The following is a 13,848-nucleotide window of genomic DNA, read 5'->3' as shown; positions in this document are numbered from 1 at the left end:
GGATTATGCTACGGATGAGCTGCACAGCTAAATCCATCCATTTCAGTCGTGCTGCAACTCGCTTGTTGGCCATTGCATCGCATTTTGTTCCCCTGCATGCATTTTGTGCACCTTACTCCCCCTCCCAAGTAAAATACACATTTTGATACATTCACCAGTGAAATACATATTTGCATGCATCTTTCTGTATTAAGCAAGCAAGCAAGCAAGCAAGCACAAACTACATTTTACACACTGAAAATGCATGGCAGAATCTGCAAGTGTGCCCGGGGTAGTTCTGCTGTGAAAAGCAAACGAAACAAATTCTGCCCCATATATAAGATTACGTGAGGGAAAGATGATAGCAGGGCAAGCCCAAAACTTTTGCCACTGAAAGCACACAATGAGAGGGGGAATGAACCCATATCTCTTGTAACATCATAGAAGGTGCTAGGATACAACCTCTAGACTTCCTTCTCCTCCACTGCTGCTTGTAAAAAATAATAATAATGCCGCTAATCCAAGCAGCTGATCATGCAAATGAAAAAAAGACATGCAGCTCTAAATGCAGGTGACTCCTCAGTTGCACGCGTTTGATTCGCGCAGTGAAGACTGCAAAAACAGCCTGAAAAGAGAACTAAAACTGCAAAAATGGAGTGAAGGGGAAATGGCTAGCAATCCCAGGAGATTTTGCTGGTTTTTAAAAGGGGTTTCCAGAGGTTTAGAGTGTGTTTACAGGCTTTTCAGATGGTGTTCCCCACGATACACAATTTCACGTACATGCACGGTACCTGGGAATGTAACCCCCACGTAAATGGAAGGACTTATTGGGATTTGGGATCATTTTTGCCAAGCCACAGTCCTCCACAAGGTTGTAAACAGCCCTTTCGCAAGCAGAAGAGGCTTTTGGATATTGAAAGGATTGTACCAGAATAGATTGCATTTAAAAGCAAAGGAGGGTGCAGTCGGGGGAAGATACTCTTAGGAATACTGAGGAAAGCATACTTACAAGAAATTCATCTCTAATAAAATACTTGGCCCTTGTAACTCTAGGATCCTCACCAGGTTCCGGTATTGCTGCTCAATTTAAAAAAACAAAACAAAATTATCTTAAAATAGGAATTCATATAAATATCTTGGCTTGGATCCAAAGAAGTGAAAGGAAGCAATAGCTTAGTGCTAGTGGAATGCTTCTTGAGAGTGCACAACCACAATCTCGCAGGGGTTGCATTATAGCACAAGAAACACTGTGAATAAGGAAGTTATAGGATGTAGCATATAGACTCTAGTGGGCTGTAAAAGGGAATTGAAAGTACGTTGCACAAATCTTGGTCAGGAGTCTGCAAAAATGGAAGGACTTATTGGGATTTGGGATCATTTTTTGCCAAGCCACAGTCCTCCACAAGGTTGTAAACAGCCCTTTCGCAAGCAGAAGAGGCTTTCGGATAATGAAAGGACATCTTTGGATCCAAGCTCTTATAATTTATGCACTGTCATCTAAAACTGTCTCCTCCCCCCAGTGGCTTCCAAATACTTTTGGACTACGACTCCCAACCATGTTTGCTGAGGCTGATGGGAGTTGCAGTCCAAGACACGTGGAGGGCACCAGGTTGAGAAAGGCTGATCTAAAATCTATTGGGCTGAATGCAACTAAGTTACTGCGCAGAACAGAATGGGGTAGGCGGTGGGGGGGGGAGGAACTTCTGTTGCACGAGTAGAAGTCATTTCACTTGCAAAATGACTTGGCTAGATGCAACCCACTATCTGAAAACTCTTCAATATAAGATATCATTGGCATTATTTTAACCAGATAAAGCATTCACCTTGTTTGAACTGCAACCGGCCTGATTGGAGGCGAAAGGCAGTTGTATCAAAGAAATAAAATGACATTTAATAATCTTGTACAGTTGTGCATCAAACAGGAGACAAATCTTGCATAATCTGACATTTTACAAAAAATTAATAGATTGAAAATACCAAGCATGTGTTGTCTACCACCTAAGACTTACAGAACAAAATTCATCACTAATGCAGAACTTCCTTCCTTCTCCTGACCCTCATTCCCCAGTCTAAGATAGCCGAATTGCTAGAGAGTCTATTTTGCTATTAGGGCTGTGCAGAATGTCGAGTTTCTTACCATCATCTGGTGTAGTGTAGCGAGCGAATTCTGGAAAGTAGTCTTCAATCTTAGATTTCCCTGCCAAAACCTTCTCTGCTAGCAAATCCTGCTTGTTCAGGAAAAGAATTACTGAAATGGTCCGTAGCCACCTACGGAAAATGAATGCCAATGTACTGTTAAAAACTGTGGCCAAAATAAATGGAATAAAGCAGTATAAACCATGGCAACAGCATCCGTGCATTCTCTGGAAACTACAGGCGGTGAACATTTTAGGCGCGTCCAACTGACACGGGATCACCGTCGTGAGGGTCCTTTTGTACCCGGAAGAAAGAGAAATGGGGGAAGTAATGGGGGGTACTCTTATATGCATGTCACTGACACATATGGGAGCCAGGAACAGAACCCCTGTGCAAAATGTTCCCCACCTGTATTCCCAAAAGTTCTCCTGCTTGCCTCAAATACCTATCTCTCCCCTCTCTTTTTAGTCAATCTTTATTGAGTTAAAATGAATATATCCATACAGTATTTGCCATTACAAGCTTACAACGTAAGAAAGAAAGAAAAGGAAAATGCAAGATAAGGACAAGTGTATAAAAATCAAGAGAAAAAGAAGAGAAAAAACATACGTAATTATGGAATCCCTCAACATTAAGTATTTTGTTAATGCAATGATTATTCACACATTTAGAAATAAAAAGTGCTGCAAACATTTAAAAAGACTTCCAAGTATTCTCATTATACTTTATCTGTTATATACATTATACTGCAGTTACCTGTTTCTTGTGATTTTTCATTATACCTCAGTTACCTTTTATGAATTTCAAGGATCAGTCTAATTCTGCCAGGAGATTTCTGTTTAAACCATAATTTTTAAAGTATTCTTTATATATTCTCCATTCCTTATAAACTCTCTGTTTTGTCTGACCTCTAACTCTTCCTGTCATTTTTCTAGCTGCAGGTATTCTACCATCAGATTCTGCCAATCCACTATACTGGGTATTGATTGACTCTTCCAGTTTCTTGCCACTAACATTCTGACAGCTGTTATCCCATACATGGTCAATGGTCTTTTTGATTTTCCAAGTTCCTTTGGCAGCATGCTTAGGAGAAAAATTTCCGGTCTTTTTAAAAAAGTAAGTTTAAGTAGTTTTTTGAGTTCCTCGTATATTTTATTCCAAAATTCACGGATTTCTATCCAATTCCACCACATACTCTGGTTTCTCTTCAGATCGTATAAATCTTTCGCCTTTTACTCAAATACTTCTCACTAGTATGTCATTTCACTAAATAAATGCATAAACTCCTCTATTTTATATTTACACCATTTTAGCACTCTACACAGTATTTTTGCTGTCACAACTCAATTATAATATAGCGTTTCTAATTAAGGGTACGACTGATCAGATCTGAAGAGACGGACCTGTTGTTCCAGATACTCTTGAAAAGGTTTAACGCTTCTTGAAGCCGGTTGGTCTGATTGTCCTCTCGTATGACCATATTGTAGCTACTGCTCGCCACCACAAATATGATAGCAGTCACATCTAAAAGAAACAAAAACAAAATAACCCGTAACACCTTAAAACCTTTGCAAGCCTTCTCTGTGCTCTAATCTCTTTCTGGTGGAAAGGAATGGTAGAGCATGGAAGAGAATGAAGAAGAGGACAAAATGTAAGATCTTCTAGGCACATGTGGGAGGTCAGAATGTAAATGGAAAAGGGTTGCACGAGGGCACAAAAGATCGGAAGAACAAAATGTAAACGGAGCTGGAGAAGATAATCATGTACATTGCCAAGACAAAATATTCACTACATAGCTTGTATGATGCATTTTCAATCTTACCATTAAAACACTGGATCCATTTTCGGCGTTCATCTCTTTGCCCGCCAACATCAAACATGCTAGAAAGAAAAATAAAAGTGTGAGTGACCCATTAGAGCTCCTCTTATTTAAACTGAGTGTCTAAGCCAGCGAAGCAATTCGGTGAAGCGACTTTAGATCCTTCCCTCTCAACTAGGGTCCACCAAAATGATAAAATTATGTGGAGCTCTGCAGGCACTGACAACTTATACAAAGGCCTTAGTAGCATGTTAATCAAAAGGTACACTTCCAATTATCACCTTTACAAGTTGAAACTTGATTAAATATTTGGTGCATGTTGTTGTTATAAAAATACATGAATTTTTTTGCAATCCAGTCTAGAGGATTCTATCCAAAACAGTTGTCCCACTGTACTTACACAGGATTTTCTCTAATTAGCAAATGATAAATACGGTTGAATAGCTTAGCTTAATCAAGTCTGAATTTGAGTGCCATGCTTGTTTAGCGATACTTACTGGAAGTTTACTTTGTCCACCTGAAACTTGGTTTCAAATATTCCTGATGTCAGAACTCTGCATCTAAGAAGGTCCTTAAAGAAAATGGGGGGAGAAAGGCCAGTTACTAATAAGGAGTCCCCTGCCCTCTCCCCACAATGTGGTGGGCTTGAAAAGAAAATGAGCCTTAATGACAGATCAGACAGTATTCTGTTGGTGGGAGAAGAGAATAAGCCGCACTTTCAAAGGCTTGGTCAGCATTTAGGCTGCGCATGTATGAGAGTGGCATGTGAGTAAAAGGGGACTGGACACAGAAAAATAGTGAGCAAACATAGGCCTATGTGGTCCCAGGCCAGTGTATCTGAGAAGCTGCTTCTCCCGGAACATCCCACACCAGACACTTAGACCTGTGGGTGGAGATCTGTTTTTTCACAAGCCGTTTTACTCACCTGGTCAGACGGTGTGTATTCATTTTGCTTGACTATGTCAATCTTGTCTAGAAAACTAGAGAAGAAAAATTATCTGCATTGGTAAAATTGCAAAATAGCCGTTGCTAACATTCTTTTATAATCTACTGTTGTTTCCAGGTGTTTCTTGAGGTTTCATTAAATATTTTTATTCTTGATTTTCTTTCATATTTTGATTTTCTTTATATGCTGGGGAAAGCACATGTTATTTTAAAATAGGCTGTTAAAGTAACAGGAAAACAAAATCGAAAATTCTTTCTAGTAGCACCTTAGAGACCAACTGAGTTAGTTGCTGGTATGAGCTTTCGTGTGCATGCACACTTCTTCAGATACCAATGTGAGTAACAGGAAAATGTATTTATCAGTGTCATCCAGCAGAGGGCCAAAGACAAGGCTTCCACAACACAGAGTTGTACTAAAATAGCCATGAGATTGAAGTATAAACTATAAAGGCAAACTGCAGTATTATCTCACCCCATTGAGGGTCTCCCTCACTTAGTGTTGCACACATTTTAGGATATTTCCACATGACATAGAATGATGAATTTGGTGTCTACTAAAGTAACCACACTGATTACTTTTTTAAAAAGTAAAGAAAAGAAAAAAGATGGCTGAAAGGTACACATGCAGGCTGAGATACTGTGATTCTTTAAAAAGTCTGAACGGTTTCGGTATGTGTGTTTTACATGTAACAGTCACAACTGAAGACATGCTATTTCCCTAATAATAGAGAATGGGTGCTCCAGCACAGAATAAGCTGCGTATGGGGTGGTGGAGATTGTATTGCTACTTTGCATTCTTGAATCATCCCTTATGGGAGGGGGCAATCTCCCACCCGCGGCAGAAGCCAGGAATGTGCAAAACAGCAAGCTTCAATTACTAGTACAAATAGATAAAATGTTTGGGTTTCAAAATGGTCAGGTACTTCCCCTGCAGACAGACGGCAGAAATCTGGAATACCTTGTAAGTATGATCCGAAATGAAAAGAAGTACAGTGGTACCTCGCAAGACGAATGCCTCGCAAGACGAAAAACCCGCTAGACGAAAGGGTTTTTCGATTTTTTAGGTGATTCACAAAACGAATTTTTTAATGGCCGTGACTCGCAAAACGAATCGTCTTGCGCGGTACCACTTTAAGAAAAAGCCGGAACCTGCTGCTGCAAGGAGAGCGGCAGCAATGGCGGGAACCGGAAGCGGCAGCTCGCCTCCTCCCACCGTAGAGGCTCACAAGTTCCAAGGTGGAGCAGCCGAGCCTACCCTCGGCTCCCGAGCCTGCCCTTTGCTCCCCGCAAACCCCAGAACACTCACCGCTCCGGGAGGGAGGAGGTAGGTCCGGCGCCATTTTAGCCTCGGCTTCTCCCTTACTGCGGCCCCTGCTCCCCACACCCAGCTTTCTCCTGCTGCCGCCGCTCACCTTGCTTGCTCCGCTGGCTTCTCCCGCCGTGGATCCTGCTCCCTGCTTGCTTTCCTGGCTTCTCCCGCCGTGGATCGTGTCCCCCGCTTGCTTTTCTGCCTTCCCCCGCTATGGATCGTGCCCCCCGCTTGCTTTTCTGCCTTCCCACTGCGTTCCCTGCTTGCTCCGATGGCTTCTCCCGCCGTGGATCCTGCTCCCTGCTTGCTTTCCTGGCTTCTCCCGCCGTGGATCGTGTCCCCCGCTTGCTTTTCTGCCTTCCCCCGCTATGGATCGTGTCCCCCGCTTGCTTTTCTGCCTTCCCACTGCGTTCCCTGCTTGCTCCGATGGCTTCTCCCGCCGTGGATCCTGCTCCCCGCTTGCTCCCCTGGCTTCTCCCGCCGTGGATCGTGTCCCCCGCTTGCTTTTCTGCCTTCCCCCGCTATGGATCGTGTCCCCCGCTTGCTTTTCTGCCTTCCCACTGCGTTCCCTGCTTGCTCCGATGGCTTCTCCCGCCGTGGATCCTGCTCCCCGCTTGCTTTCCTGGCTTCTCCCGCCGTGGATCGTGTCCCCCGCTTGCTTTTCTGCCTTCCCCCGCTATGGATCGTGCCCCCCGCTTGCTTTTCTGCCTTCCCACTGCGTTCCCTGCTTGCTCCGATGGCTTCTCCCGCCGTGGATCCTGCTCCCTGCTTGCTTTCCTGGCTTCTCCCGCCGTGGATCGTGTCCCCCGCTTGCTTTTCTGCCTTCCCCCGCTATGGATCGTGTCCCCCGCTTGCTTTTCTGCCTTCCCACTGCGTTCCCTGCTTGCTCCGATGGCTTCTCCCGCCGTGGATCCTGCTCCCCGCTTGCTCCCCTGGCTTCTCCCGCCGTGGATCGTGTCCCCCGCTTGCTTTTCTGCCTTCCCCCGCTATGGATCGTGTCCCCCGCTTGCTTTTCTGCCTTCCCACTGCGTTCCCTGCTTGCTCCGATGGCTTCTCCCGCCGTGGATCCTGCTCCCCGCTTGCTTTCCTGGCTTCTCCCGCCGTGGATCGTGTCCCCCGCTTGCTTTTCTGCCTTCCCCCGCTATGGATCGTGTCCCCCGCTTGCTTTTCTGCCTTCCCACTGCGTTCCCTGCTTGCTCCGATGGCTTCTCCCGCCGTGGATCCTGCTCCCTGCTTGCTTTCCTGGCTTCTCCCGCCGTGGATCGTGTCCCCCGCTTGCTTTCCTGGCTTCTCCCGCCGTGGATCCTGCTCCCCGCTTGCTTTCCTGGCTTCCCCCGCTATGGATCGTGTCCCCCACTTGCTCTCCCCGCTCACCGGTCGCTCTGCCGCTTGCTCTGCCGCTCGCTTTCCCCGCTCGCCAGCAGGAGGCTTGGACTTTTTTCCCATAGGAACGCATTGTTTAAATTTCAATGCATTCCTATGGGAAACCGTGCTTCGCAAGACGAAATTTCCGCAAGACGAAAAGACTTGCGGAACGAATTAATTTCGTCTTGCGAGGCACCACTGTAATCAACTTCTTCATATACACTAACAACCCTTCGATTGGGGCTTAAGCAGGAGGGTGGGATTTATGTGCAATTACGTCAGGTGTGGGGAACCTGTGCCCCCCCGATGTGGTTGGACTCCTATTCCCATGTTATGCATGTGAATAATGATGGGTAATGATAATCGTAATGTTGTAACTCAAGCACAGAATATTCACATACACAAGCCTTAAAAAACAGCAACAAAGTAAATGGAACTCGGAAGGCAAAAGAAATGAAAAATAAAAATGTGTGCATGGGGAGAAAGATGAAACCATTAAGGTTAAATAGGGCTTTATAGCTTAGGAAAGAAACTGCCTCGGTGGTTGCAATATGGGACTTCTAAAATGAGTAATTCTAGGTGCATAACCAAAGCAACAAAGTCATACTACACACCCACACCCACATCCACTTGAGAATTAATATGATTCTGGAGACTTCCGGCGAGGTCGCCATCACGGGCGGTCGCTGGGTTGCCTCGGCAACGAGGCGACCCAGTCCAGCCCGGGGGTTGGAGCCCCGCCACCGCTACGCGGGGCTCCGGTGAGGCGCGGGAAGAGCGTCCCGCGCCTCGGGCTCCCCGGCGGGCCCGCTAGGCTACGCACCCTTCCCTCGTTCCCCCTGTAAAGGGGGAGTGGGGGTGAAGGGAGCGCGGAGCCGGGCCATTAGGGGAAATGCCCCAACCGGGCGGAAAAGCGGCGAGTACTGGCCGTGACGAGCGACGACGTTCTCCCTGAGAGATGAAAGGAAAAGAAGCCCGGAGGTCGTGAGTACTTGATGGGATTAACTGCTGAGCTTAAAGACTTAACGATCCGGGAGGCTTTAGATAAAGGAAGTCTGCCTGTCTCCCTTCGGTGGCAAGAAAATAACGGACTGTGATACTGTTGCTACTGGATGGCTACATTGTCAAGATTTTTTTATGAGTGAGACTTTATAGATCTCCCTTTGGGGAGGAAGAGGATGGAGAATATTCCTTTTGAAAGTTTTGGTCTTTGCGCCCCGGTTTCAGAGAAAATGGCTGCGAAAACTCTGAACCGAAGTGGAAAATTACTGCTATAAGACGGATAACATTGAAATAGAAATTGAAATTTGATACCTATGCCCGTCCTCACCATGTTGGGCTTTGTTTTTGAAATTGTTTTGGACTCTGGACTAACTGATGAAGAAAGGATTATTATATTGAAACTGGAACTGCTTAACCAGAAATTGAAGGTTTTGAGTGGGGATATGAAGAAAAATCTACTTCCCACAGAGGAGACCTTTCAGATATTCGATACTATGGAAGAAAGCCTTGGCAAAGAGCTGAAGGAGATGATTGAAAAATCGAGAGAGACGGCATGGCGATTCCCGGAAAAAGAAACGTCCTTCGGTGGTGGCAGCCCGGGGATGGCGAGGAATGTTATATCCAGCCCCCGAGGTGTGAGCTCGGGAGCGAAGGGCAAGAAATTAAGATATTTACAAACAGAAGAATGCAGCATTGAATGGGAGAAGCCGAAAGAAGATGAACAGTGTATCCTGATGCTCGATGCAAGGATTGTTGGGGACTGTGTCTGGTTCTGTGGACATACAAGAAAAGAGGACAATTTGAGGAGTGGTTCCGGTGAAAGATGGAGAAGGACATTGGACAGAGGGGGGATAGGGTGAAGTGTGTCAAGTACAGAATATTAATGCTTTGTTATGGTAATCTGAAATCGGAGGGTTAAGACATTAAGTTTTATTTTAATTTTTAACAAGAAAAGGGATATTTTGAAATTTTTTGTTATTAGCAGCAGTTTAAGGGAAAGAAGAATAGTTTAGATTTGATTTAAGAATAATTTGTTAAGATTTAAAGAATTGTTACTAAGATTTTTGTTTAAGGTTCGAATTTTTTTTTAAATGAATATAATTTTTAGAGAGATGATGTTATTAAAGTAGAATATGGATTTAAAACCGAAGGAGAGAAGGCAGGGGAAGTCAACTGTCAAGATCTGGAAATAGAATATTTTCTTAAGTGTGTAAACAAGAAGAATTGTATTTGTGTTTGTATTTGATTTATATATGTAGGTGTGGGTGTGGGTTTATGTTTTGTTATGAAAATGCTAATAAATTCTTATTAAAAAAAAAGAGAGAATTAATATGATTCTTTGTCTTAAGAGGAAATACTCCTTCACAAGATTTGAAATTAGCCTGTGAAACTCATAACATCATATTAGTGAGCAGTACCATTACTCGCTTTTTAAAGGATTTGCATAGAGAACTAAAGTCTATCTGAAGAAGTGTGCATGCACACGAAAGCTCATACCAGGAACAAACTCAGTTGGTCTCTAAGGTGCTACTGGAAAGAATTTTCGATAAAGTCTATTGCGTGCTATTAGCCAGGATAGTTAAAATCTCACTCCCTAACATCAGAGGCAGGATTTGTTCAGATGTAAGTGCAAGTAGATAAATAGGTACCGCTCTGGCAGGAAGGTAAACGGCATTTCCATGCGCTGCTCTGGTTTGCCAGAAGCGGCTTAGTCATAATGGCCACATGACCCAGAAGCTGTTTGCAGACAAATGCCGGCTCCCTTGGCCTATAGAGCGAGATGAGCGCTGCAACCCCAGAGTCGTCCGCAACTGGACCTAACAGTTAGGGGTACCTTTACCTTTTTAATTCTACACTATGGTTTAGTATTATGTAAGCAAGTGTACTCAAATCTTGGGCTTGTGTCTCCCACTCCACTTGCCAAGAGGTGGTGATTGAAAACACCCTGCTTCCTGTTTTAAACAAGTTTTTAAACTATGGTTTGATCCTGACTTTTTTTTTTTTAACCAAGCAGCTGAAACGAACTAGGGCTTGGGTGTAATGTTCTAATCATTAGAACAGGGGTCAGCAACCTTTTTCAGCTGTGGGCTGGCCCACCGTCCCTCAGACAATGTTGTGGGCCGGAGTCTATTTTGAGAAAAAAATATATGAACAAATTCTTATGCTCCACAAATAACCCAGACATGCATTTTAAATAAAAGCACACATTCTACTCATGTGAAAACACCAGGCAGGCCCCACAAATAACCCAGAGATGCATTTTAAATAAAAGGACACATCCTACTTAACGTAAAAACACACTGATTCCCGGACAGTCCGCGGGCCGGATTGAGAAGGCGATTGGGCCGCATCCGGCCCACGGGCCTTAGGTTGCCTCCCCCGGAATTAGAAGCTAAAATCAAAAGCAGCAACTTTCAATCTCCTCCTTTGGAACTGATCTGAGTGGGCGGAGGGGAGGGGAGCCTGGGGCTTGAGCATAATTGTGTCCCAAAAGACTCACATGTGTCAGTATCAGTAGAAAGAATGCTGGACAGAATCAGCAGATAAGATAGGACCACTTGCCTAAGCCAATTTAGTAATTCTTGGGCTCCTTATGTAGCCTGTCCCAGTGGCTCTAATGGGTCTCGGTGACAAAAGATTCCTACTTACATGTGGAGATGACATTAAAATAAAGACTTGAGATCAAATTACAATTTACAATGAATTGCCTTAAAATTATGTACCATTTCAGAACAGGGGGGAAAAGTAGGAGTCAGAACTATACATACCCAAATTCACAGAACAAAACTGCTTTCATTGGATTGTGTTTTGAGACAATACCACTACGTAAAAGATGGAGACGTCACAAAAGACCTGGGCCATTTATCCACATACTGCCTTTCTCAGATTCACCTTAAATCTGTTCCTGACCTCTTCTTCCACTACAGCCATGGTGAACAATGAGCTTTAAAAAACCCAACTACAAACACGTGGGGAAATTCTTTTCTTCCTTTACATTCTCCTCATATTAGATGTCAAAAGCAACTTCTAAAACTTGCAATGTCTTCGCGTCTCGCGTGATTAAGCAGAGTATTATATATTACCCTGTATTTGCATACTTGGTTGATAGCATTAGCTTTTTAGGGTATTACACTGATATTCTTGACAAATGAATCCTTCTCTGTGCGATGTAGGAACGGAACATGCTGCAGAAATACAAATTATTTCTTCTCATTTAATTGGCCAATGTGTCTAACTATATGTTCCAACTAGCGATGGGTAGCCTCTCTACGACTCACATCAGATTGCCTCAAAATAAGGCAAGCTAATTCTCCCCAAATTAAGCAGCAGCCTGGCTGATTTCCGAACCAATCTGAAACAGTTTCCAGCTGGCGTTAACAGAGGCTTGCACTCCTCGGAACGTAAACCCCATGTAAATTGGCAGTTGCCCGTGTAACACCTTATATGCGGTATCTACACTGACTACCAACCTGCTACTTCAAGGTTTTCATACTAACATAAAAGGGCCTATACAGCTTGAGACCAGGCTATTCGAGAGACCACCTTATCCCTTACATAGTCAGTACTGTAGTTCACTACATTCTGCAAGGAAGTCTTTCCTTGGATTTCCTAAAATATCAAAAGCTGACTCCGTAGCAACTTGGAGCAGAGCTTTCAGTGTGTTCAATCTTCATTTGTGGAGCAGTGCCCCTGCTGAGGGACAACTGTCCCCCACTATTTGTAGTTACTGGAAACAACTGAAGACGTTCTGGTTTTAAGAAGCTTTTGCAGACGATTGGGGGGGGGAGCTGTCTGCCTTCTGTGTTTATAAGGATTGTTTTTAAACCTATCTTTGGTCTTTTTTAAATATTTATGGTTATAAAGCAACTGGAAAGTATATGAAAGCAGACTTATAAATTAACAAAATGTTATACATATACACATTTTATAGATACACACACACATTCACAGGACACTCTGAATTCAAGCAAGATCCTCAGTGTGTGAGATTCACCGTAAAAGTGCACTAGCAGCAAAAATTAAAACAATTTCTCAATTGACGGGCTTTTGAGATGGCTGGGTTAGGTTATTATTTTTATAAAGTGTGGAGGCACACCAACAAATGACAACATGCTGTGCTAAATGCATGGTAATTATTATGGACTCCAAGCTGTAGTGTTTAAATCATGATGTCAATGTATATTTCAGGAGGAGGGTATGAGCACCGGAAGTCATGTTAACTTAGGAGTGCAATCTGTGTTGGCCTCAGGTTTTTCACACGATATTAAAAGTTTCATTTTTACAGTAAATGCCCAGAAACGTTGTTCTTATTTCCCTACTCAATGCCATTGGTTTTGGACATGCTGACATGGTTAGAAAATGAAAAAGAGATTTCCAAATATTGAAGCAGAAAAAACACACACCATGCAACCGTCTTGCTGTTGTTTATGCAGACTATTTTTAGGCCTGTGATTTCCTTGAAAAACACCAGTGACACAGGAGAGGCAGCACTAGAACACTTTACAGGAGATGGACTCCAATGGCTACATGCACGGTGAGTAAAAGAAGTCTGAATGCTATAAAAAATTCATTCTGCCCAAAATATAACAACCAGCATTCAAAAACAGAACTCATTCAGACAGAGGAAAGCCCGACATTGTATGATAGTTGCTAGACAAGCTCACATCCTCTCCAACTGCAGTATTTATACTTAAAAGGGGGGGGGGGGGAGAGAGAAGAGGAGCACATATTAAGCTAAGCTCCAAGAGTCCTAAGTTCTGTACAATGGGTGGGGGGGGGGGCGTGTCCCAAAGGCCAAAGGAAAGGGCAACTATGTTCTTTAGGGTTTTCAAAAAAGCAGCAAGCTCTTTGAGAAACTTTCTGGATATACCACAAAGAATGCTCAAATGAAATTCTCAGATCATATGAAATAAACTTCTGTTATTAGTACTAGGGATCCAGTGCACTCAAATATTGTCTTGGATTGACACAGAATAGTAAACCACATTTTAAAAAACAACAACACACCAAAGTGTTGTTTGTCTAAATCCAGCCCAGCTAGCTTGTTTTCTAGGAATCAACCACCATGGTTTGCTTTTAACTTATGAACCACAGGCTTGTTTAAGCTATGGTTTTACATTATGTATGAATTTGACAGTCTTGCTTAACCATGGTTTATCTGGCCACCCTTTCTGAGATGCTTGCCAAACTATAGAGGCGGGAGACATCAGCAGTGGGAAAACAAAGTGTCCCCCCTTCATTCTCTTCTAGAAGTCTGTATGTTGCTTTAAAACTCCCTGAAGATGAGGAATAG

The 13,848-nt window shown here is 43.6% G+C and overlaps 1 protein-coding gene across 6 annotated transcripts in view; it reads right to left on the bottom strand.

The window, feature by feature from the left end:
- GNAS (GNAS complex locus) overlaps positions 1-13,848 on the bottom strand; it is a 174,170-nt gene that overhangs the window by 2,252 nt on the left and 158,070 nt on the right. For 4 of the 6 annotated variants that reach the window (XM_033153631.1, XM_033153634.1, XM_033153637.1 and 1 more), the window contains 6 exons: positions 4,860-4,914; positions 4,432-4,505; positions 3,938-3,996; positions 3,519-3,639; positions 2,117-2,247; positions 989-1,059 (listed from right to left, as the gene is read on the bottom strand). In XM_033153631.1, coding sequence (XP_033009522.1) covers positions 989-1,059; positions 2,117-2,247; positions 3,519-3,639; positions 3,938-3,996; positions 4,432-4,505; positions 4,860-4,914 — 511 coding nt within the window. The remainder of the gene's footprint in view (positions 1-988; positions 1,060-2,116; positions 2,248-3,518; positions 3,640-3,937; positions 3,997-4,431; positions 4,506-4,859; positions 4,915-13,848) is intronic. The other 2 variants (XM_033153633.1, XM_033153636.1) reach the window with 1 other exon arrangement.

The sequence above is a fragment of the Lacerta agilis genome, chromosome 6 (assembly GCF_009819535.1).
Source record: "Lacerta agilis isolate rLacAgi1 chromosome 6, rLacAgi1.pri, whole genome shotgun sequence".
In the NCBI taxonomy this organism is placed as follows: domain Eukaryota; kingdom Metazoa; phylum Chordata; class Lepidosauria; order Squamata; family Lacertidae; genus Lacerta; species Lacerta agilis.
This window is presented reverse-complemented; position numbering and strand designations above follow the sequence as displayed.